Source organism: Castor canadensis, chromosome X, assembly GCF_047511655.1.
Source record: "Castor canadensis chromosome X, mCasCan1.hap1v2, whole genome shotgun sequence".
Classification (NCBI taxonomy): domain Eukaryota; kingdom Metazoa; phylum Chordata; class Mammalia; order Rodentia; family Castoridae; genus Castor; species Castor canadensis.
The window spans coordinates 82,877,467-82,903,652 of NC_133405.1; the positions used below are offsets into that span (position 1 = coordinate 82,877,467).

The window sequence follows — 26,186 nt, forward strand, 5'->3', positions numbered from 1 at the left end:
CATGGTGGAGTAATAAAGGGCCCCCTCTATGCAGGTTACCTCAGGGGCTAGGAAGGGACTAGGTTGGGTGGTGATTATTTGGAGGCTTGGAATGAGGGACGGGAGGAAACTTAATTTGATTCTTACCATTCTTGACTTGAATTGCTGACCCTTGGCCCTGTAGATGCACCACAGCTGGCTGGGAGGATGAGAAAAAGAAAATCACTGTAATGGCTGCTTGCTCAGCCACCGCTCTCTTCCCACGTTTCTACCCTTGGTTTCTAGTCTCCATTTGTATCCCAATTCTGATCCTGGTCCTCGGTCTTGGGATGTTAGTGAATATATTTCTACCGGAGGATAACATGATTTTGTAGCTCTGCCACTTTCTCACTATTTGACCTCAGCCAAATGTAATGCCTCTGAGCCTCATTTCCCCAACTATAAAATGGGAATTATAAGAATCTCTGTCTGACCTCTCTCACAGGGATGTTTGAATATCAAATGAGTTGATGGAAATAAAATTGCCCCACAAAGCCATCACACACTGTGCAGCTGTGTAGATTTAGCACTGTGGCCAAACAGCTGTAGTGAGGGTGGCTACAAGGAAACAAGGCAAGGCCAGGCAGCAGAACCTGCCAATAGAGACAGATTAGTAAGCTCAAAGACTAGGGAGGAGCCTTCAGGCCATTAAGGCAGAAGCCCAGACTGGCCTTAGCCTGGAGTTACTTGGATGTTTTTCAAGGACATACTCATAAACTTCTCAGCTCCAGATCTCAGGCAGTCTGAGTGCCTACCAGGTGTGTCTGGGGAGTTGGAGGCTCAGGTGAAAAGGCCCACTGGCTGCTCATTTCTGCTGACTACTGAGCCTGGCTGTGGCGACCCTCTATCTCCTATGGAATGAGGACAAATATCCTGGCAAGACTGGGTTCCCTTAACTAAAGGCAGATCCTGAGGAAAGGGAGAGTGTTGGGAGTGAAAACCTCAGAACCTCCAGGGGATCCTTACAAAATAAAGCCTCAGGAAATTTCATAGGGAGCTGACTTCAGGGTGGCTCTAAGCCTGTAGCCTTCCCTCCTCCCCAGGAAGAAAGCAATCCCCAGCCAACCTGGTTTTCTCTAGTTCCAGTTTTATCAGCAGCACCTGCAAAATAGGACAGGACAATTAAAGGGCATGTTTCTTTCTTTCCCTTTCTCCTCACCTCAGCAGCCAGTGGCACTGAACCTTGCTCCCTGAGGCCAGCCCTGTCTGAGTTTTCTTCTCCAGGGTTTAGAGTTGGAGGGAGACAGAGTGCAACACTGGGCCCTTGGATGTGAGAGGACATTTCTTCCTTCAGTTCCAGTCCCTCACCTTCATCTTTGGTAGGACCAGCACCCATCCGGGAAGCTGGCTTAAGGCAAGCTCCACTTTGCATCCACAGAGAGCAGTGAGAGAGCATTCCTGTTACTATGTGCCCCTAAGACAATGGCACTTGTTTCTCTAGCCTTTTGCTCCCTTTCTATTAATTGTCTTCATAGAGCCCATTGCAATTTGTAAAGATCTTGTTTCTTTAATTGTCTCTCTTTGCCTCTAGGACATAAACTCTATGAGAACAGGGACCACTTAGCAATATATCTCCTTGTACATAGAAATTGCTCAATTAATATTTGTGGAATGATTGGATTTTAAAAAAAACCTATCTCTGTCTCTTGTGGCCATGGCAATACTGTTGAGCCCTGTTCGAATTACAAGTGGAAGAATCTGAGTCCTGCTGCCGAATTCTTGGACCTAGTGAAATCAGTTGTAAAGAGTTCATTTCTTTAAAACCCGAAGACATGAGTGAGGAGCAGAAGAAAGAAATAACTACTGACATAAGCCCAGACACTCTGATTCCTGTCAACCCCAATTATGCAGGTTTGGATCTGCAGCCATACCTTTTGGATGCCCTTCTGGGCTCCAGGAGAAAGATGCAAAGGCAGTGTGGTGTGGTAAGGATATAGTGCAAGAAGCACTTGGTTCCAGGATAGGATGGCCTTGTTGCCTGGGTTTGCCACATTCACAGCCTGAGTGACTCATAAATTATTAACTACTTGACAACATCTATGAGAAAGGAAGCTCAGAGCTCATGTGATGAAATTATCCTAGGGCTTGTCATTTTGTCCAGTCCCCAACATTCCTCCTCATGACCTATTTCCATGCAACCATCAGCATGTGGTGCTAGAAGCTGGAAACCAGAGAAGACAAAAATCTATCCTCCATAGGAACTTCAGTGAATAGTCAGGGCTTCTTGTCTCTGCTTCTGGCTCATACTATAGGGAGGCTTAGAGTTAGGGATAGATCGTGATGGAAGGGTTGACATGGGGCAATAACAGGTGTCCTGTCCTGTCCTTCACAGGTGATACAAGCAAGAGTTGGAGTAGGCCAGACCCTACCAGTGTGTTCCTAGCTCTACACTCAGCCAGGAGACCTGCATTTCTTCTTTTTTTTTGGTGGGACTGGGGTTTAAACTCAGGACTTCATGCTTGCAAAGCAGGTGTTTTATCACTTGAACCATACCTCTAATCCATTTTGCTCTGGTTATTTTGGAGATGGGGGTCTCATGAACTATTTGCCCAGGCTGGTCTCAAACTACGATCCTCCCAATTCAGCCTCCCAAGTAGCTAGGATTATAGGCGTGAGCCACCAGCACCCAGGCCTGCATTTCTTATTATACACCAATCCTGTTCATCACTGTTTGAAACTGCTCTCAGGATTATTCACTCCTGCTCTCTAAAAGTAATTATAAACTTCCTAGGGTGGCTAGAGAGACAGGGAACTCACCAGAAGGCCCCTGGAGGCCAGGGGGTCCTTGAGGACCGGGAGGACCAGGAGGACCAGGTGGTCCCATAACAGTTGTTCCTGGAATTCCAGGAATCCCTGGAATTCCTGGGGGTCCCTGGGGTCCTGGAGGTCCTGGAGGTCCTGGGGGACCATTGGGTCCAGGCGGCCCTGCCTTCTTTCCTGAAAAACAGGATTCAATGTTACATTTATAGTTCTTTACTGCTAAGAATGTACTGTCAGGAGTGTGTTGTCAGGATTTCTAGAGAGTTTTGATGATATTCAAAATCAACTCTCTTGGAGTTCATGCTAAAGAGCTGGACACCTTTATCACACATACCTGCAGCTAGATTTGAGGATATAGAAATCAGTGGTCCTCAAGGAGCTCAGTCTAGTGGGGAAATAGTCACAGTCACAGGACAGTAGAAGTGCTACATTAGTGGTAGGGACCAAATGCTGAAGAGGTCAGGGAATACTTCAAAAAAAGAGGTTACATTTCAGCTGAGTCCAAAGAATGAGAACTATCAAGCAGTCAGACCTATGGGTCACTTTGTGGTTCTTTTTAGAATTGAGCTATTGCTGGGCTTTCATGTTAACTGCCCAGTTTGGTGGACTTGATGTGGATAGCAAAAGGGAGCTGGATAGCCTGGCTTCAGGAACCCCATCAGCTCCAGGAAGATTCCTACAGGAGTTATGATGTTCTGGGGATGGATGTAGGGGTGTGGGGAGTGCTAGCTGAGAATGAAGAATGGGAAGGAGTTTTGGAGATTCAGAGTGCGTCCAGAGAGAGGGGGAAGAGAGAGAGGTGGAGAGATTGAGGATATTGAGAAACAACAGGGAAGAAGGGGAGGCAGATGGAGAGACCTAAGGAGGAGGCAGCAATCTTTGTTTCTCAGCTGACCTGTCTAAACTCTGCTTTTAAAGATTTCTGGGAAAGAAAATTCTGCAAATTCCCTTGGTTACATGTTCCAGTGTTTATCACCCCTCACTGCTCACTGTTAGGAAGTTCTTTGGTATATTTAACTGAAATCCCTCTTGTGGCAGTTTGAACTTTTATTCTATTCTTTGTGTAGACAGGGAAGAATAGTTACCACCATATACATAAAAACCCTCGTATACTCAAAAATCCCATTTTTTTAGGCTAAGTAATCCATCTTCCCAGAATCTTTTCTTAAAGGCCCTATTCTTGAATATATTATTTACCATGGTCACCAACTCCTCTCCCTTCCAAAACAATCTCAGCCCTCTTGTTTCTTATTCCAATTCTTCCAACATTCCATCAGGATAGTCACATTAAGTGAGTCATAACTGTGGTCCTGAGTCCAAGCTCTCAGCTCTTCCTGTTAACTTGCTCTGCACTGGGCAGATCTACTCAAGGACTGTAGGTAGTTATCGGTTGGTGTCTTCTTCTTCCCTTCATCACTGTGTCTCAACTTTTATCAGATGTTACTACAATGTCCTTACCTGAGGTAGTTTCTTAGTTTAGATACAATTCTCTCTAGTCTCACTTTAAAACCTTCTTATTGACTCTACCTCCATGCTCTTCTTATTCTGGATTCTCTTATTCTGGAGAATCCTGATTTATCAGGTCCTCCCTTAAGAATAATGCTTCATGTCCAAGAAACCAACTATCCATGGCAAGGTCACTCAAGAGGCCAACTGTCCATGTCTAACCCTATCTGCATCTGGAATGGAACAGTGGATCATTATGGGGCCTTTTACCCAGGGAGGAAAGAAAGGAGCCTCCAGAGAGCATTTTCCCCTAGCCTTTGTAGCCTTAAAGATCTAGAAGTATGAGCTTTAGGAGTTTTCCCTGTACATAGCAGCAAAAGATTGAATCTGCCCAGTGTCTAGATCTAGCCAATTTTAAGATGTTAAACTATCCCCCTTCACATTTGGGCAGCTTCCAAATCAGGCTTATTCAGTGCCCAAGTTTCAATTCTAGCTAGTATAGTGGAAAGAACATGGAATCTGTACTCAGAAGATAAGGATGTAAGCCCCAGCTCTGCCATAGATGTGCTTTGGGCAAATCCCTTCCTCTCCTTGAGCCTTAGTTGCTCCATCTGTGAAATGAGGAGCTTGGCCTTGATGATTTCTGTTTCCTCTGGAGACTGAGGTTCCATCAGTAGTCAGGAAACTTCCCTAGCTTGGTTGTAAAGTTTGCTTCTCCCTCTTTGTTATCTGGGTGCAATAGACAGAGGATGGTGTGTATTAGGCCATCCTGGGTCCCAGCATTTCCAGGCTTAATGGAGATTTTCCAGCTAAAGGGTGTTCTGTGGGTAGCACAAACTTCAGCTTCAAGAATGTGAGTCCCCTGCAATTACTTAATGTAATTTTGGAAGAATTACAGCCAGTAACTCCTCCAGTCCAAGAGAATAATAGTTGCGGTATAAACAGAGAATGTTCACTTATGAAAATGTTAGAAGGCATTTGAGCAAAAGCTCCTGCTGCAATCCAGTTCTGCATCTGGCCCTCTTTGTAATCAGGCAAGTGTGCTTTTCATACTTGCATACTTACAGAAAGTTAGGTCCAGAAAAAGCATGTACAAAATGACCTCTGGACTAAGAGGACTGAATTCCTTCTCCAGATTTCCTAACTTTAACATAATACTTCATAATATAAAAGCCCAGAGACATTTGTATTTAGAAAGTTGCCTTGTATAGTCTTAGATGAAAGAATATACATATTCCTTTCAAAGCTAAACTTTATCAAAGGGGCATTTCCATTACCTTTCAGCTAAGTCCCAAATGTTGAAAGAGTAATCCAAAGTGAGTGAAAGAGAGAGGGGGTTAATGGGAAGAGAGAAGGAAAGAGGGAGAAGTGGGGAGGGAGGGGGTGGGGGAAGGGAGGGAGAGGGAGAGGGAAAGGGAAAAGGAGAGATAGAGATAGATAAATAGAGAGAGAGAGAGAGAGAGAGAGAGAGAGAGAGAGAGAGAGAGAGAGAGTTTTAGCAGTAGGAAAATTCTACTAAAGGGTGAAAATTTCAATTTACCTCTTCAGGCATGTGCCTATTCACTGTGTCCAAGGAAATCCATATTCAATGGTTTCTAAATCACTTTTAGCCAAAGTAAATGCTTAAGGCTTATATGCATTCTCTTCCCGATAATGTTACATACACAAGGTAGCAGTGCTGGGCAATGATCTGAGTTATAATTTCTATATTAAAGGGATGTGACAAGAGTTAAGAACTAAATGCTTGAAAATCAAATTTACTTTCTTAAAAGATAGAGTATCTTGGGGGTGAATGCCCAGGCTCCACAGAGAAAGGGGTCCTCACTGATTCCAGCTCTATGACTGTTATCCTACCTTGCTCAACTCAGGTCCTCAGGAGGCCAGCCATTCCTCAGTGTTTTACAACAGGAGCACAAGTTTTACATGTAAACTAGGGTATCTCACTGTGTCAGAGTACTTTAGTGCTCAGAGGAGTGGCAAGATATACCTGAAGCCAGTTTTTTTGGCCTAGTTTGGGGTTGATAATCTACTCTAGAAAGATCCATAGATCTTAACAGACAGAGTCATTTAACTTAAAGCATTTTAATAAAAAAAAATCATTAGTTTTACATTATCTTCCTCCTAGGTCAGAAGCCAGAAATGAATAGGTACATAAACTGGCTTCACAGTTGGTTCTTTTAGTGCTGAGGAGTGGACCATATTTGTCTAATTCTGTCTTTGGAGACTCTTTTGTCTCTGGATTCTCCTCTTCAAGTAAGCAAGCACTTACTCATACAAGCCCTTTGACCAGTCCTATCTCAGGTAACAATAGCACAATAGAGCTGTTCAACTAGAAGTTTCTTTAAAAAGACTAAAGGGTCAAAGTTATACTACAGCCTACTTTTTCCATCACAGAGAAAATGATATTGACTCCCTGGCTATCTAGGAAATTGAAGAAACAAAGTATTGCTATCTTTCTATAGGGAGTATACCTTTTTCCTATAAATTGTTTCAGGTCTTCATTCCCACCTGGTCACTGACTTGAGATAAAGGAGGTGAAGAAAAGAGAAAAAAAGGATAGTGAAAGAATAAAGAAGAATGGAGAGAGATATTAACTGAATTGTTTAGAAAAGGGAACAAGAATAAAAAAACATTTTTATGTGTTATCAGAGAATCAATTCTATTTTTCATTGATCATCACTGACGAACCATTTCTTGTTCTTTAGAAAACACAATAATCAAGCAGATCACATGTGACTGAATAGAATAACTGGCAACCAATGTTGAAAGAAATGAATAAAAAAATCCTATTTCCTTGATTCTTTTGTCCTAAGTTTAATAAAAGATAATACACAGCAATTTTATAAAATATAGAGCTCAACTTACCCTTTTTCTTGTTTTTAACAGGACCTATTAGAAAAAGAAAATGGAAAATTAACTCAGTGGAAATTAACTGTTTATTCTCTAAAACAGTCACTAAGAGGGACCCCCAAGACACTGCAAATTTAAGGGAACCCTACAGTCAAGGGTCAAGTTTTGGTAAGGTACTTCCTAACTATCAAGCCTCCCCAGGCTGTTTTCTGACTATTGAAGCCACAAAAATGAGGGAAATTCTTCCCTCTAGGGAAGAATCTATTAGCCTCATTCATTGGGGTAAGAAAATGAATACTTCTCTACAGAGATGAAATGTCCAGAACGCACAACTCAACAACCTTAGGACGGCATTCCATTAATTCTGCAAGTCCTGAGGTTGAAGAGTCATGCATTCAGGTGTGGATCTGATATGAAGTCTCATGGTTAAGCTGGAAATTAAAAATGGCTGTTTTCATGAAAGGAGCACAGCAGCAGCAGCAGTTTACTTTTTAGTCACTTCCTTCTGTGATTGAATTCATTTGTTATTAAAACAGTGCAACAATACACTCATGTGGGGGCCACATGCACTCCCATTGCAATTTACCATAACTTTATGGATGCTTTAAAGGAAATGTCAACAGTTCCACTGGCAGTAAAATCACAAGCATTTTCTTGGGAATTTTTTGTTTGTTTTTGAGAGAGAGTCTTGCTATGTAGCCCAGGTTGGCTTCCATCATGAGATCTTCCAGCTTCCACCTTCTGAGTGCAGGGACTATAGGCATGTACCACAATGCCCAGCCTTGGGAATTGCTTTTAAGAAAAGTAATTTTAATCAACAGAGGGAACTCAGAAAACCCAAAGCTTTTCTAATATAGTTAGGCAACAACCAGTCCCTTAGACACAGTTTCAGTCTCTCTTATACAGTCATTTTCCCTCCTACAGACCCAATTCTCCTCATTCTGTAGATGGATCTAACTTTCTTTAGATACAGGTATTTAAAATCTGTTCCAAACTCCCACAATGATAGCATTGTACAACATTAAACTGCTGTCAGTGCCCTCTGGAGCTTACAAAAAGAACATCAAGCATTTGTATATTATTTTATAGATTATAAAGCATACTTCATATTTTCTCATTTGATCCTTGCAACTAGTCTGGAATGATCTCTACCTATGAAAGCAGGCTCTACTAGAAGGCAGCAGAGTCTCTAACCTTTAGGGCTTCCAGTGTGATCATCAGAGCCATCCAACCCCTTAAAACACCAGGTTGTGTGGGCATCCCTGGCAAGGAATGTAGGGACCTGGTGTTCAGCATACTGCTGCACTGGAGGTCATGATCTCTCATTCTCATACCCTTCCTTTTCTCCTTTCCTCTCCTCCCAGTCCTTCTGCATTTTTTTTTTGCATCCTTGATTTTTTTTAATAGCCTTGAGGATGCTTGAGAATGTACATGTTGGTTCTGGCAAGGGAGTATACAACTTAATCTGAGAAGGGCCTCCTCTTTAAATAAGAAAGCTGTTTGGGGAAGGTTTTACAGAGAACAGGCCCAATCCAATCAGCCAGCTATCAGTGGGTCAGTCAGCCACCTCACCCTCGGACAGCAGTAGGATGACAGCTGTTGCAGCTACTTTGCCTTCATAGCCAAGCTGTGCTAGTCCTGCCCAAGGCTGACTACCTCAGTTGATTAAAGATTAGTGTTGGTATACCAGACTTTAAGGAAATCAGGTAATACCAGCCAACCAGTATTCACTGAGTGGGTCTATGAAAGGTAGAACAGCAAATAGTGAAACAATAACAACATCCTCAAAGAAATCACAAGTTGCATAGAAAAGTACTTAAGAGGGGTGACTTCAGGAATAATGCTGGCTAGATGAGGAAAAAAATTTCCTAGAGGAAGTTTGACTTAAATGCACAAATGAAAGGGAAATTTTGACTTCTTTAAGCTTCTATTGTTTTAGACCAGATATACCTACTCATTACATACACATACACACACGTGTATGTATGTGTATATATATATATGTATATATATACACACCCCCACAAAAATAGGAATAAAAGGATAATAGCTTATTTAAGGCACTCATAAGTAACCACTGTTAACTTTTTAAGTGTATCTAGAAATCTATGTATATAAATATATATTTTGACAAAATGGGATCAAATTTTGTTCTTTGATAACTTTTTTCTTATGTAAAATGTTTTTTTATTTGTGGTGCTGGGAATCAAACCCAGGGCTTGCGCATGCTAAGCAAGTGTTCTACCATTGAGCTACAAAAGTCCTCCTTTTTTGTTGGTAAATACTTTCTACACTGTCATTTTTGGTATGAATACACCAGCATTTAATTAATCACCTTTGATGAACATTTAGATTGTTTCCAGTTTTTCACAATTATAAACAATGCTAAAATTAATGTTTTTACATGTGTACTTTTTTTTTTTGCAGTACTGGAGTTTGAACTCAGAGCTTCACACTTGCTAGGGCAGGGGCTCTACTGCTTAAGCCTCACTTCCAGTCCTTTTTGCTGTGGCTATTTTGGAGATAGGGCTCACTTTTTGGCCAAGCAGGCCTGGAGCTGTGATCCTTCCATTCTCAGTCTCCCATGTAACTTGGGATGACAGGTGCATGCCTTGCACCCAGCTATTGGTTGAGATGGAGATCTCAAGAACTATTTGCCTGGACTGCCTTTGATCTGCAATCCTCATGATCTCAGCCTCCCAAGTAGCTAGGATTACAAGCTCTCGTGAGCCACTGGCACCTGGTTATGTGTACATTTTTATACACTCATTGGAAGATTTTTAAAGAATATATCATTAGAAATGATACTGTTGACTAAAAAGCTTCTGTTCATCAAAAGAAATGGTCTCTAAACTGAAGAGAACAACCACAGAGTGGGAGAAAATATTTGCCAACTATACATCAGACAAAGGACTGATAACCAGAATATATAGGGAACTTAAAAAACTAAATTCTCCCAAAACTAATGAACCAATAAAGAAATAGGCACGTGAACTAAACAGAACTTTCTCAAAAGAAGAAATTCAAATGGCCAGAAAACACATGAAAAAATGCTCACCATCTCTAGCAATAAAGGAAATGCAAATTAAAACCACGCTAAGATTCCACCTCACCCCTGTTAGAATAGCCATCATCAGCAACACCACCAACAACAGGTGTTGGCGAGGATGAGGGGAAAAAGGAACCCTCTTACACTGTTGGTGGGAATGTAGACTAGTACAACCACTCTGGAAAAAAATTTGGAGGCTACTTAAAAAGCTGGACATCGATTTACCATTTGATCCAGCAATACCACTCTTGGGGATATACCCAAAAGACTGTTACTCCAGAGGCACCTGCACACCCATGTTTATTGCGGCACTATTCACAATAGCCAAGTTATGGAAACAGCCAAGATGCCCCACCACTGACGAATGGATTAAGAAAATGTGGTATCTATACACAATGGAATTTTATGCAGCCATGAAGAAGAACGAAATGTTATCATTCGCTGGTAAACGGATGGAATTGGAGAACATCATTCTGAGTGAGGTTAGCCTGGCCCAAAAGACCAAAAATCGTATGTTCTCCCTCATATGCAGACATTAGATCAAGGGCAAACACAACAAGGGGATTGGACTTTGAGCACATGATAAAAGCGAGAGCACACAAGGGAGGGGTGAGGATAGGTAAGACACCTAAAAAACTAGCTAGCATTTGTTGCCCTTAACGGAGAGAAACTAAAGCAGATACCTTAAAGTAACTGAGGCCAATAGGAAAAGGGGAAAAGGTACTAGAGAAAAGGTTAGATCAAAAAGAATTAACCTAGAAGGTAACACCCATGCACAGGAAATCAATGTGAGTCAATGCCCTGTATAGCTACCCTTATCTCAACCAGCAAAAACCCTTGTTCCTTCCTATTATTGCTTATACTCTCTGTACAACAAAATTAGAAATAAGGGCAAAATAGTTGTTGCCCTTAACGCAGAGAAACTAAAACAGATACCTTAAAGCAACTGAGGCCAATAGGAAAAGGGGACCAGGAACTAGAGAAAAGGTTAGATCAAAAAGAATTAACCTAGAAGGTAACACACACACACAGGAAATCAATGTGAGTCAATGCCCTGTATAGCTATCCTTATCTCAACCAGCAAAACCCCTTGTTCCTTCCTATTATTGCTTATACTCTCTCTACAACAAAATTAGAGATAAGGGCAAAATAGTTTCTGCTGGGTATTGAGGGGGGGAGCGGGAGGGGGTGGATTGGGTGGTAAGGGAGGGGGTGGGGGCAGGGGGGAGAAATGAACCAAGCCTTGTATGCACATATGAATAATAAAAGAAAAATGAAAAAAAAAAAAAAAAAAAAGGGCAAAATAGTTTCTGCTGGGTATTGAGGGGGGGGGAGAGGGAGGGGGCGGAGTGGGTGGTAAGGGAGGGGGTGGGGGCAGGGGGGAGAAATGAACCAAGCCTTGTATGCACATATGAATAATAAAACAAAAATGAAAAAAAAAAGAAATGATACTGTTGGATCAAAGGACATAAAAAGGTTTTCCTTCTCTGTAGTGACCTATATTGTCACTGCCTTCACTGTCATGCTTAGTTAGGGCCTTCCCAGTGTAATATTATATAGGTATCTCTTTATACTTTTCTAGTTCCTTTATAGTTTCATTTTTGTTTTTAAATCTACAATTAATCTTGTATAGATTTTGGTAAACAATGTGAGGTAAAGAGTTAATTAAAATTTTCTTTGTTTTCTCTCCAAATGGTCATGACATGAAGAGCACTTAGAGAAACAGGGCTCAAAGTCCTTTCTTCTACTTCATCTCGGGTCATGGAAGGGCTCTGAGAAAGCTTCTGCTCAGTAAACATTTGCCATACTCTTTGGGGAATAAAGAGGACACAAAAGCACACAAAAGATTATCATTAGATTGTATCACATTTCCCGTAAGTGCTAATGAATACATCATCTCTGCAACATAGGGATTCCTTCTTGTTCTGACATTACTCATAACAGCCAATACATCATTATGAGATTCAACATATTTCTCTAAGTTCTGGCTCCATGTCATGCTTACTGCTTTTGCTTGAGACCACTACAGTTTTCCAACTTAAAGAGACAAAACCTTATGTCCACTCTCTCCACTTTTATTCAGCATAGTCTTGGAATTCCTAGCCAGAGCAATAAGACAGGAAGAAGAAATAAAAGGAATACAAATTGGAAATGAGGAAGTCAAACTATCTTTATTTGCAGATGACATGATCTTATATCTAAAAGACCCCCCAAAATTCCTGGACATCATAAACAGAGATTCAGCAAAATAGTAGGATACAAAATCAATTTATAAAAATCAGTAGCCTTTCTATATGCCAACAATGAACAGACTGAGAAAGAATATAGGAAAACAATTCCATTTATAATAGCCTCAAAAAATCAAATACATAGGAATACACTTAACAAAGGATGTGAAAGACCTCTACAAGGAAAAGCATAAACTATTGAAGAAAGAAACTGAAGAAGACTACAGAAGATGAAAAGATCTCCCATGCTCATGGATTGGTGGAATCAATATTGTGAAAATGGCTATATAACGAAAAGTAATCTACATGTTTAATGCAATCCCCATCAAAATTCCAATGACATTCATCACAGAAATTGAAAAATCAACCCTAAAGTTCATTCAGAAGCACAAAAAACCCACAAATAGCCAAGATATTACTGAGCAAAGAGAACAACATTGGAGGTATCACAATACCCGACTTCAAACTATACTACAGATCCATAGCAATAAAAGAAGCATGGTACTGGCACAAAAACAGATATGAAGACCAGTGGAACAGAAGACTCAGATATGAATCTATGTAGCTATGCCCACCTGATTTTTGACAAAGGCGCCAAAAACATATGATGGAGAAGAGACAGCCTCTTCAACAAATGTTGCTGGGAAAACTGGATATCTGCATGCAGAAAACTGAAACTAGGTCCATGTCTTTCACTCTGTACAAGTATCAACTTAAATGGATTAGAGACCTTAATATAAGACCTGAAACTTTGAAGCTAGTGCAGGAAAGAGCAGGAAATGCACTGGAATTAATGGGCAGAGGCAACAAGTTCCTCAATAGAATTCAAATGGCTCAGCAACTAAGAGAAAGGATTGACAAATGGGACTACCTGAAATCAAAAAGCTTCTGCACAACAAAAGAAATGGTCACCAGATTGAAGAGGCTGCCCACAGAATGTGAGAAAAATCTTTGCCAGCTATTCATCTGACAAGGGTTTGATAACCAGAATATACAGGGAGCTCAAAAACTAAACTGCTCCCCCCCCCAAAAAAATCAATGACCCAATGAAGAAATGGGCAAATGAACTGAACAGAGCTGTTTCAAAGGAAGAAGTCCAAATGGCCAAAAAACACCTGAAGAAATGCTCAACATCTCTGACCATAAAGGAAATGTAAATCATAACCATATTAAGATTCCACCTCACTCCCGTCAGGATGGCTACCATCAAGAAAACAAACAGCAACAACAACAAATGTTGGCGAGGATGTGGAGAAAAAGGAATGGTGGAAATGTAAGCTAGTACAACCACTATGGCAAACAGTATGGAGGCTCCTCAAAAAACTAAAAATAGAACTGCCATATGATCCAGCAATACCACTCCTAGGGATATACCCAAAGGAATGTAAGTCACGTTACAATAAAGGTACCTGCACACCCATGTCTACTGCAGCACTATTCACAATAGCCAAGTTATGGAAACAGCCAACATGCCCCACTACTGACGAATGGATTAAGAAAACGTGGTATTTATATATGATGGAATTTCATTCAGCCACAATGAACAATGAACAAAATGAAATTTTGTTGTTTGCATGTAAATGCATGGAACTGGAGAATATCATCTTAAGTGAAGTTAGCCAGGTTCAATAGTCCAAAGACCATATGTTTCTCTCATATGTGGAATATAGACCTAATATAAATATAAGCAATATTATGAAAAACTTGTCACACTAAGGGGAGGTCACATATGAGAGAGGGAAGGTAAAAGAAGAAAGTTAAGAAGGTGAATATGTTTGATGTACTTCCTATACAAGAATGAATATAGAATTTTTAAACCTGTTGAAATAACCATAAGAAGGTGACTAAAGGAGAAAAATAGAGATGAACCAAAATCAGGCTCAGGCTATATATATGTGTGTATATATATATATATATATATATATATATATATATATATGGAAGTGCCACAAAGAAACTCCCTGTGTAGCTATCTTAAACAAGAAAAACTGTAATTTTTTTCTTATATAAAATCAGAGAATAGGAGGACAGAACAGGTCCTTCCTGGGGGGGTGTTGGTACTGGTGGGAGGGGGGAGGAGGTGGGGAAATTGTGAAGGAGGATGAATATGGTCAAAATACTGTGTACACATATATGTAAATGGAAAAATGAGACAGGTTGCAACAATTTCAGGAATAGGGGGAGGGAGGATAAAGGAAAATGATGGGAGGAGTGAATTCAAGTATGATATATTTGATATATTATAAGAACTTTTGTAAATGCTACAATGTACCCCCCAGTACAACAATAAAAAAAGAAGATAAAAAAATAAGAAGAGAGAAAACCTTAGGGAGCTGTAGCTATTCCATATTAGAAGTATCTTGACACAGAGCAAGAGAAGTAACACCTTCTGCATCTTACCTATTCAGAGCACTACCACTGTCACATGGCTGTGTCCATGGTAATAAACCACATTTCTATATCACCCAAATTATCCCTATTTGGAACCATCATGCTTTCTATATGCAAAACCCACAAATGCATCACAGTGAGTACATAGCTTTTCAGTAGCTGGGACTGTGCTGACAGGACTAAAATTGAGATCAGATAGGTTTTGATCAAAATTGGCAGGCAGAGTGCCTATTTGATATTAAGAAAAAGGTATCTTGTAATAGAATCAGAGTTCTGGAGGCCAGCACCTGGCCTATCCAGATTCTAGTCCTGACCCAACTGCAAAATTACCATTAGGCAAGGTACTTTTTTTCTGATTCTTCATCTGCTAAATTAGGAAGCACCATATACTTTCTCACTCTTCATTGCCTAGGATTTTGATGAGGATCAATGATGTAAAACCAACAAGCTAGAATTCTGTATCCAGTGAAATTATCCTTAAAAAATGAGGGTGACATAGACTCTCCAACAAGAAAAAATTGAGGAAATTTATGGCCAGTAGATTTGCCTTCAAAGAAATATTAACAGAAGTTCTTTAGAGAAAAGGAACAGATAGATGTGAGAAACGTGGATCTACATAAAAAGGAAGTGAGTTAGAGAATGAATAAGTGAAGGTTAATAACATATTTTATTTATTTTTAATTTAATATATAATAATTTTGTTCAAAGTAATGACAGTAAGGATGTATTTGATGATTATGGTTTATGGATATGTGAAACAAATGATGGCAAAGCTATAAGGGATAGGATGGGTAAATTGGCAGTACCCTGCTGCTACAAGGTACTTTTACTAGCCATGAAGTGCTATAGAGTTATTTTCAGGTGGACATGAACTAGTTGCAAATGTGTATTTCAAACAGTAGGACAATTACTTTAAATATAAAGATAGAGATTAGATTAAAGTAGAGGGATAAGAAAGATTTATCATGTCAACACTAATCAAAAGAAAGAATAGTGACATTAATTTCAGACAAAGCACATTTCAGAGCAAGGAAAATTATCAAGAACAAAAAGGGACATTATATAATGATAACATGGGCCAACAGTCAAAGAAATAACAATCCTTAATGTATATGCTCCTAAAAAAACCACCAAAATATGTGAGGTAGTGACTGATACAACTGTGAGAAGTAGATGAATCCATTATTACAGCTGAAGATTTAAATATGCCAAATCTAGGAGGTAGAAAATCACTGAGGATATAAGTGAGCTGAATAGTACCATCAATCAGCCATATCTAATTGACATTTATAGAATACTTTATTAAACAATAGCCTAAGACATATTCTCAAGTTTACATGGAACACTGACCAAGACAGATCACATCGTGTGGTATAAAACATTTCTTAGCACATTTAAAATATGATCTTATATCACAATGGAATTAAACTAGAATTCAATAATAGAAACATACCTAAAAAGTCCCAAACTACTTGGAAATTAAGCAATATACTTCTAAATAATATATTGGATCAAAGAAAAGTTTCAAGAGAAATTTAAAAAAAGTTTGAACTACATGAAAATTAAAATGTGTGGGATGCAGCAAAAGCATTTATAACACTGAATGCACATAGGGCAAAACTCTAAAGTAAACATCTCAGCTTCTACTTTAGGGAACTAGAAAAAGAAAAATTAAATTCAAACTAAGCAGAAAAATACATAATAAAAATTAGAGCAGAAATAAATGAACAAGTTAAAAAAGAGAAAAGTAATAGAAGAAATCAATGAAACCAAAAGCTGGTTCTTTAAAAAGATTGATACAATTGGTAGCTCCCTACTCAAGTTAACCAAGAAAAAGAAAATTCACAACTACTAATATAAAAAATGAAAGAGAATCCTGTAGACATTAAAAGGATAATAAAAGAATATTACAAACAACTCTATGTCCACAAATTTAATAACTTTGATGAAGTGGGCTAATACTTTGAAAGATGCAATGTACCAAAACTCACACAGGAGAAATGAATAATTAGAATGGGCTTATCTCTATAAAGAAATCAAACCAACAATTAATAACATTCTAAATTTGAAAGAATCAGGTCCTGATAGTTTTACTGGTGAATTTTACCAAATAATTAAAGAAGCTATATCAATTTTGTGCAATTTTTTTTCTTCCAGAAAAACAAGCAAAGTAAGCTTTCTACATAATTCCAAAGCCAGCATTACCCTGATACCCAAAGCACATTAAAAAAAGATTACAAGAGGGCTGGTGGAGTGGCTCAAGTGGTAGAGTGCCTGCCTAGCAAGTGTGACGCCCTTCGTTCAAGCCCGAGTACCACCCCCCAAAAAAAGCATTACAAGAAAGGAAAACTATAGACTGATACCTCTCTTGAACATTGATGTAAAAATCCTCAATAAAATACTAGCTAATTAAATCCAACAAGGTATTAAAAGAATTTACAGCAAAACTGCTATGGTTTAAATATGTCTCTCACAAGTTGTTGTAAGTTTGGCACCCAATGCAACAGTGTTGAGAGTTGGGACCACTGGGAAGTGATTGGGCCATGAAGGCTCTCATTAATGGATTAAGGGGCTATCAAGTGAGTTCTCTGTCTTGCTTGCCCTGTCTTGCCATCTGATCCATGACCCAGCAGGAAATGCCCTCACCAGATGTGAAGCAGATGCTGGCGCCACAGTCTTGGCACTCCTAGCACTCAGAATGGTGAGCCATGTAAATTTCTATCCTTTATAAATTACCCAGTCTTAGCTATTGTTTTAATAACAGAAAAATGAACTAAAACAACCAGGTGGTATTAATTCCTGGTATGTAAGCTTGGTTTAGCATTCAAAAATCAATTAATTTAATCCATCACATATAAATAGGCTAAAGAAGAAAAATCAAGTGATCATATCAATATATGCAGAAAATGCCTTTGACAAAATTCAATATCCCTCCATAATAATAAAAAAAAAACCTGTCAACAAATTAGGAATCTATGTAGAAAATCCCAAGAATAAAAATAAAAAGTCCCTAGAGCTAAGTGGCAATTGTTCAAGCCTAATATATAAAGTCAATTTCTTTCCTACATACCAGTAATGAACAATTGGAATTTGAAATAAAAAATAAAAACCACAACACTTTTCGAGATGGAGGAAGAGCTGGAAGATAGAGAGAGAGAGACAGAGACACAGAGAGAGATACTTAGGTATAAATTTAACAAAATATGAGTATCCCGAGTGTCTATATGAGGAAAACTACAAAACTTTGATGAAAGAAAGTAAACATCTAAATAAATGGAAAGTATTCCATGTTCATGGAAAAGAACTCAATATTGTTATGATGTCATGTCTTTCAAAGTTGGTGTCTAGATTCAGTGTAATCCCAAATAAAATTCCAGCAAGCTACTTTGTGGGTATGAACAAAATTATTCTAAAATTTATACAGAAAGACAAAAGATGCAGAAGAGTCAACATGATTTTAAGGAATAAGAGCAAAGTAGGAGAACTGACACTATTTGATTAAATACTCACTATAAAACTACAGTAATCAAGACAGTGTGTTATTGGTAAAATAACAAAATATTGATTAGTGTAACAGAATTGAAAATCTACAAATTTCCTAAACAGTCAACTGATATTTGAGAAAGGAGCAAAGGGAATCCAACAGAATAAATGAGTTTTTCAACAAACTGTGCTAGAAACTAGACATCCATATGTATTTAGACACAGACGTTACACCTTTCAAAAAATTAACTCAAAATGGGTCATAGATTCATATGCAAAACATAAAACTATAAAACTTTTGTTTTTGATGATACTGGTGTTTGAACTCAGGGCCTCATGCTTGCTAGGCAGGTGCTCTTATCACTTAAGCCACTCTATTATCTTGATCATGTAGTCTCTAAAACAGTGAGAAAGTTAATTTCTGTTGTTTAAATCACCCAGTCTGTGACTTTTTTTTTTGGTGGTACTGGGGTTTGAACTCAGGGCCTCACACTAGTGTGTTCTACTACTTGAGCTATATCCCCAGACCTTAGGTTTTTTTCAGATCCTAAATCTCTTCTAAATCCATAATGAACTAACGTCAAGATCCATACTTGTTGTTTGAGGTTTTTTTCAGATGTTGAATTTCTTCCAAATCTATAGTGACCAATGACAAGATTAGGAATATTACTTCTGAGGCCCATTGTCTGATAAGAAAGTTCAGTTCCAACAGGGGCAAGTTATCTGTGGCCCTATCCCATTTAGCCTAACATTATACCTCATCTTTTAGAAAAACAAATCAAACAAAGGAAAAAGAGTTATTTATATTTTTATAAAAAACACAACTATGTATTGTAAGACACCAAGAACTCAGGTGATGCTACATAAGACATTTTTGCTCCTTTTTCTTAATAGAACAGGCTTATATGGAAAGTTTTTCATTTTCCCCCTCTACTCCTTTATGTTCAAAGTTGAAGGTAGGTTTGGATCCATTATATCTTCTTAACTGAAAAGCCACATATGCACTTTTTTCCCCAGTGTTAGCAACATGAAAAAGTCTCACATGCTATATATGACTTCACAGAAAAAGGACGAAAAAAGTTGTAATACTGCTGCCTCTCATTTTAGGGAGGTTAGTAAGATTCCATCACTGGACTCAAAACTGTTTTCTTTCTTTTTAAAAAAACTTATATTTTTATTTAATATTTTTTGGACACAGGGTTTTTTTTTATATAGCCCAGGCTGGTTTTCAACTCACATCCTCCCACTTCTACTTCTTTGGTGCTGGTATTACAGGTGTGTGTTCGAGCTTTTTAAAAGAAATGCAAGCTTGCATTCATAGGGATACTGTTGCACAATCTGGTCCTTCCTTAGAAAAATGAAAAACATTTAAAATATCAAGTGTCCAAAGCCTTCTGAAAAAGTCAACTACAGCTTCCTTCTCCAAGAGAAAAATCCCTCCTTTCATCCAAAAAACGTGAATTTACACAGCTAAAAATGTGTACAGAAACTATGGTGGTGGCCAAGGGTAGGAAGAGAGGGAGTATATGGGAGCTCTCTGTTTCTGCTCAATTTTTCTGTGAATTAAAATGCCTCTAAAATAGTATATTATCATAAAAATAAATCAATAAAACATCCACTAGTTTAAAAGTAACACCACAGTGAATGTAGTTCAACATAGATCTATATCCACTGAATTCCCTTCCACACACGTCTTGCCTCTTCACTTTTTTTGTACTACCCATTCTCTGCCTGAAGTGCCCTTTTTCCAGTCCCAGATTTACTTTGATTTGCTTCTTTGTGACACAGGCAGTAGGCTCCCAACTTTCATGCCCCCACCCCTGCTGCGTTTATGTACAGAGCAGAGAACTAACTGGTCATGGCCAACATTTCTTCTGTACCAGTTAGTAAAGGAATAGAGAGTAAATGCAATGGCTGGCAGATGGGGAGGTACAGGACTGGAATTTTTTTTTGGTGGGACTGGAGTTTCAATTCAGGGTTTCATGCTTACAAAGCAGGCACTCTACTGCTTGAGACATACCTGCAGCTCATTTTCCTCTGGTTATTTTGGAGATGGGGGTCTCATGGACTACTTACCCAGGCTAGCCTTGAACCATGATTCTCCTGATCTCAGTCTCCCAAGTAGTTAGGATTATAGGCATGAGCCACTGTGCCCAGGTAAGGCTGGAAACTTTTAATAACAAAAAGAAAAACAACCTTCAACCTAGTCTGTATCTTCAAACCTTGGCATCTTAAGGTTTATTTCATGGTCTATCTCATACGATTAGAATTGTAAACAGAGAGATGCACAAATACATGTGGTAAGCCCAATATATATGAAGAAGATGGAAGCCATTAGCTTCAAAGAAGAGTGAGAATTCTGAATGAGAACCACATGGAATGCCCATGTTCAGAACCCAGATTATAATTTCAACATCTGCTCTTAGCATGACAAAAAAAGGCCAGAAAAGGTAGAGTCGTGCAAGTTGACTCCATCCCACTCACAAGTATTTTTGATGTGAGAAGGCTTGTATTCTTCAAGAACTTCCTCTGTAGCCTTTGCAGCAGGGGCCTATCCCCAGGGCTTCAGGCTCCACAAAAAAGACTTAAGTTATGATCAGCTATGAAAATTTTCTGGCTTACTTCTGCCTTGGTTTGGGAAAGACTCAAAAATATTACTGTGGTTAAGGCACTACTAAAACAGTTCTACCAACTGCTGACAATTCAGAAGCTTAATGGTGCCTCAAAGTTCCATAAGGTATAGGGTTTTTCATGTTTACCAAAGATGTTTCCAAAGTGACAAACAGTAACAAACATGTGTTCTTGCTAATGAAGTATTCTGGAACACTGAGCCTTTAGTGATTTTAGTACTTAGGATGAAAAACTCCAGGTTCAAGAGTAACAATTTCTGAAGTAACAATATCTGAAAGATAAATGGAACGTCATGTTGTACTATATTATAGGGAATAGCAGGGTCCTGTGTGATATTAACAGATGTTCTCGGAAAAAGTGTTGCTTGGTCAAAAAGAGTTTAGGAAACATAGGGTCAAGGAAAATGAATCTTCACTGAAGATTTCTCAGATCTTTCAATTCACCAATGGGAAATATGATTCTCTTAAAAAAGGATATAAAATTTAGCATTTTCCAAACTCTGGCTCTTGTTGAATTAATTTTCTGGCTTATACTGGTTAGAATGTTCCGGGAAATACTGGGGTTATGGAAACAGAAAGAACTTTGATATCCTTTCAAAATAGGGTTTGAATTCTAGTTCTAACATTCAATACCTGTGTGATCTTGGGCAAGTTACTTTATCTCTCTGAATCGGTTTCTTCATTTATGGAAGTTGGCATAATATCTACCTCCAGAGATTTTTAAAAGATGCTAGACTAAAGATACCCACCATATTACTGTGTCTCCAGGAATCAAAATAGAACCTCAGATATCTGGTTTTCAAGGAAAGGCAGGTGCCTTAGAAAGGCAGGGGAGGACACCAGAATTAAGAGTAGACAGAGACCAGGGGAAACCCAGAAATATGGCACTGAGCCCCTCCCACTGTCCCACATAATCTGGAGAGCCCAGACTCACCAGATGCTTAGATATACTGCCCCTTCCATGTGGGTGGAGGGGGAGAGGACTAGTTATGTTCTTGGAGTCACCTTGTAACGAGAGTATTAGCCCAGAGAACTTGGGTGGAAATTGTAAACCTCATTTGGGAGAAACTGGAGCTGCTCCAGGCCCCAAGACCCACCCAGTGAAATCCCGTGGAGCATGCAAACTGGATCACACCTTGACCCACCCCATACCAATGGCCACAGACCCATGTAGGGGTGGAAAGTACTAACGTGAACCTGGCACCACACTGCACCTGGACTATCAGAGCAGTGAACTTGGGTAGAATCTGTAAACTTTCAATGGAGAGGAATTGGAGCTTCTCCTGCACCTTGAGACCCCCTGCCCAGTGCAAGCCAGTGGAGCATGCAGACTTTGTGGGGTGAGTCCTCACCCACTCAGTGTCTGAAGCCACTGCCCCTTGTACTTGAATCCAAAGTGCTAGCAAAGTGCCTAAGCCACTCTATCCACCACAGCTGCTGCTGCTCTGTCCCTGGAGCTGTTTCACCCTTGATACTGCTGCTGAGCCACTGGCCCAACCCTGGGATTCCCCTACTGCTGCTGCATGCCCTGGGCCCAGAGGCTTAGCAGACTACTGACTACATACCTGGCTGTACCTAGAGGGGAATCACAGGCTACCTCATGCACAAAGGAGGGTGGGAGTGAACACATCAGGAGAGCCACAGACACAAAGGCTGGGGGTCAGAGATTGGAGGAAATGCCTGCTGCCCTGACAGAGCCCAGCTGGTATACACCCTTGTCCTCAGAAAGGAAGGAGGACTGACTTTTATTTTTTTATTCTTATTTTTTATGGTTTTCTTTCTCTGACTCAATTGTATTTCTCTGTAGTAATTATATTGTGTTCTCATACACTATTATTTCTTATACTTTCATCCCACATACTTCTCTCCTTTTCCCATATTTTCTTTCTTTTTCCTTCCCACAGTTCACTCCTTTTTACTTTTGAATTTTTTAATGTTTAATTTTTAAGCTCGTAGTTTATCCTGCAAAACCCCTAACTCCTTTTCTGTTCTATACTTCTATAATTATGTTGGGGGTATATTTGATATTTTTTGCTACATTTAAATATCTGGTTTGGTTTTGAACTGGCGATTTCATTATTGCTGCATGCTTTCTCTCCTCTGAGTGGTACTGAAACTGATACCCAATTTAACAGATGCATAAATTACAACACAAACATAAGTAATAAGAAAAGGTGAAGTAATATTACTCCTACAAAAATTTATAACACCTTAATAACAGAGTCTAAACATACTGAAATGGCTGAAATGCCAGACGAAGAATTCAAACAAACAGATAAATGTGGTAAGAAATAAATCCAAGACCTGGACAAGAAAGTCAGCGATGTGAATGAGAAATACAGCCAGGAAAGATTCTAAAGATTCTAAAAACAAACAGAAATGTTGGAAATGAAAAGCTCAATAAATCAAATGAAAAACACAGTAAAGAGCATTTTACCTATGGACTAGATTAAGCAGAAGAATATCAGAGACTGAAGATAAGATCAAGGAAATATTACACTTGGATGGCATTAACAAACAATGAACAAGCATGACCCCAACAGGAACTCTGAGTCACAATCAAGAGACCAAACCTAAGAATGCATGGGGTAGAAGAAGGGGCTGAGATATAAACTAAAGGCCAAAACTGCTATTTGCAGAAATTATAGCAGAACATTTCCCAAATTTGGGGAAAGATATGGACATCCAAACACAGGAGGCATTTAGAACCCCAAACAGATGTGATGAGAAAAAGAACCTCTCCACACCACATAATAGTTAAAATGCCAAGACTAGAGAACAAAGAAAGGATATTGAAAGCTTCAAGAAAAAAATGCCAAATTACAAAGGTAAACACATCAGAATTAGTTCAGATCTCTCAGCAGAAACCCCCAAAGCCAGGAAAGCACAGAATAGTATACTTCAAGCTCTGAAAGAAAATAACTGCCAACCAAGATTAGTATACCCAGTGAAGTTATCACTCATATTTGATGAAGAAATGAAGACCCTCCAACTAAAGCAGTTCATGTCAACTAAGCCTGTCTTGCAGAGCTACTTAAAGGAATACTGTACAGAAGAAAGACATTAACAAACATGAGAGCAAGGGAAAGAATAACTTTCGTGAGAGGAATAGAATGAACACACAAGATTTAGGAAAGAATCAACATATTCAATTAAGTTAACCAGCAAAATCCTAAGATGAATAAGAGTGAAAGAAAAAAATTCTCAAATAAACCTGGAAAAAAGCCCAATAGAATCATAAGAAATAGTAAACACCATTCAATCATAAGTCTAAATTTAAAAGGTCTTAACTCTCCAATCAAAAGACACAGACTGGCTGATTGGATTAAAAACTAAGATCCAACTATTCGTTGCCTGCCAGAGACACACTTCACTGGCAAAGACACACACACAGACTGAAAAGGAAAGGATAGAAAATGATATAACAATCAAATAGAAACCAAAATCAAGCGGGAGTAGCTATACTCATTTTTATAAAGTAGACTTCAAGCCAAAATTAGAAGAGATAAAGAAGGGCACCCTGAATCAAGAAAGATATAATAATTACAAACTTATATGCACAAAACATCAGTGTACCCAATTTTATAAAACAAACATTATTGGATATAAAAGGACAGAGAGAGCCATATATAATAACAGTGGTAGACTTCAACACCCCACTCTCACCTAGCAGTAGATCATCCAGGTAAAAACTCAATAAAGAAACTTCCTATTACACCGTACCATAGAGTAAATGAACTTAATAGACATCTACAGAATAGTCCATGGTATAGCTGAGGAATACACATTCTTTTCAGCATCCTATAGAACCTTTTGTAGAATAGATCACATTTTAAGGCCATAAAGCAAATCCTAACAAATACAAGAAAACTGAAATAGCTTCTTATATCTTATCAGATCATAATGGAATAAAATTAGACATTAATAGCAAGAGAAACTATTGAAACTACATAAACACATGGGAATAGAACAATATGCATTTGAATGATCTGTGAGTCAATGAAGAAATCAGGGAGAAAATTTTTAAAAATCATATAATCAAATGAAAATGAAAATACAACACACCAGAACCTGTGAAAGGCAGCAATGGGAAAGTTCATAGCTATGAGTGCCTACATTAAAAAATCAGAGAGATCACAAATAAATAACCTAATGATGCATCTGAAGCCCTTAGAAAAACAGAAACAGGCCAAATCCAAAAGCAGTACATGGAAAGAAAAAAGATAATGGCAGAAATTAATAAAATGAAGACTAGAAGAATAACACAAAGCATCAATGAAAGAAAGTGTCGGCTCTTTGAAAGGACAAATGACATCAACAAGCCCTTACTCAAGCTAACCAAAAGAAAAAGAAGACCCAAATTAATAAAATTAGGTATGAAAAAGGGGATACCACAACAGAAACTGATGAAACTCAGAGGATAATCAGTATATTTTGAAAATTTATATTCCAAATTGGAAAATCTAGAAGAAATGGATAAATTTCTAGACATACACAACTTACCAAGATTGAACCAAGAGGAATGAAATCAAAGCAGTAATAAAGAGTTTCCCAACAAAGAAGAGCCCAGGACTGGATAGGATCACTGTTGAATTCTACCAGACTTTCAAAGAAAAGTTAATGCCAATGTTCCTCAAACTATTCCACAAAATTAAAAAATAAAGGAATACCACTAAGCTCATTCTATGAAGCTGGTATTACTCTGATTCCAAAACTAGATAAGATACAACAACAAAAATGAAAACTACAGACCTATTTCCTTGATGAATATAGACAAAAATTTTCAATAAATTACTTGGAAACCAAATTAATCAAAAAGATCAAGTTGGTTTCATTCCAGGGATGCAAGATGGTTCAACATCTGCAAATCAGTAAGTATAATAAGTACATAAATAGAATCAGGGACAAAAAAAATCACATGATTATCTCAATAGATGCAGAAAAAAACCTATGACAAAATTCAACATCCTTTTAGGATAAAAACCTTGAAAAAGCTAGGAAGAGAAGTAACAAACCTTATCATAATAAAGGCTATGTACAGCAAACCTACAGCCAACATTACAACAAATGAGGAAAAACTGAAAGCGTTTCCTGTAAAATTAGGGTTAAGGGTTATATTCAGAAAGAAATACCACATGTTCTCTGTCATATGCAGAATCTAGATCTAAAAAAAATGACATGAACACAAATGGAGGGCTATTAGTTGGGGGAATACAGCAGAAGTTAGGAGTGGGAAAAGAGTGTGCATGTGTGGGAAATATGATCAAAGTATATTATATGCAGTCTGTATGAAAAGGTTATATTGAAGCCCATGTAAAAATTTGTAAAGTT

The 26,186-nt window shown here is 38.6% G+C and overlaps 1 protein-coding gene across 7 annotated transcripts in view; it reads right to left on the bottom strand.

The window, feature by feature from the left end:
• Positions 1-26,186, bottom strand: part of Eda (ectodysplasin A) — a 367,747-nt gene that overhangs the window by 8,131 nt on the left and 333,430 nt on the right. For all 7 annotated transcript variants that reach the window (XM_074062327.1, XM_074062326.1, XM_074062328.1 and 4 more), the window contains exons 3-6: positions 7,090-7,113; positions 2,776-2,955; positions 1,085-1,119; positions 127-178 (exon numbers count right to left, since the gene is read on the bottom strand). In XM_074062327.1, coding sequence (XP_073918428.1) covers positions 127-178; positions 1,085-1,119; positions 2,776-2,955; positions 7,090-7,113 — 291 coding nt within the window. The remainder of the gene's footprint in view (positions 1-126; positions 179-1,084; positions 1,120-2,775; positions 2,956-7,089; positions 7,114-26,186) is intronic.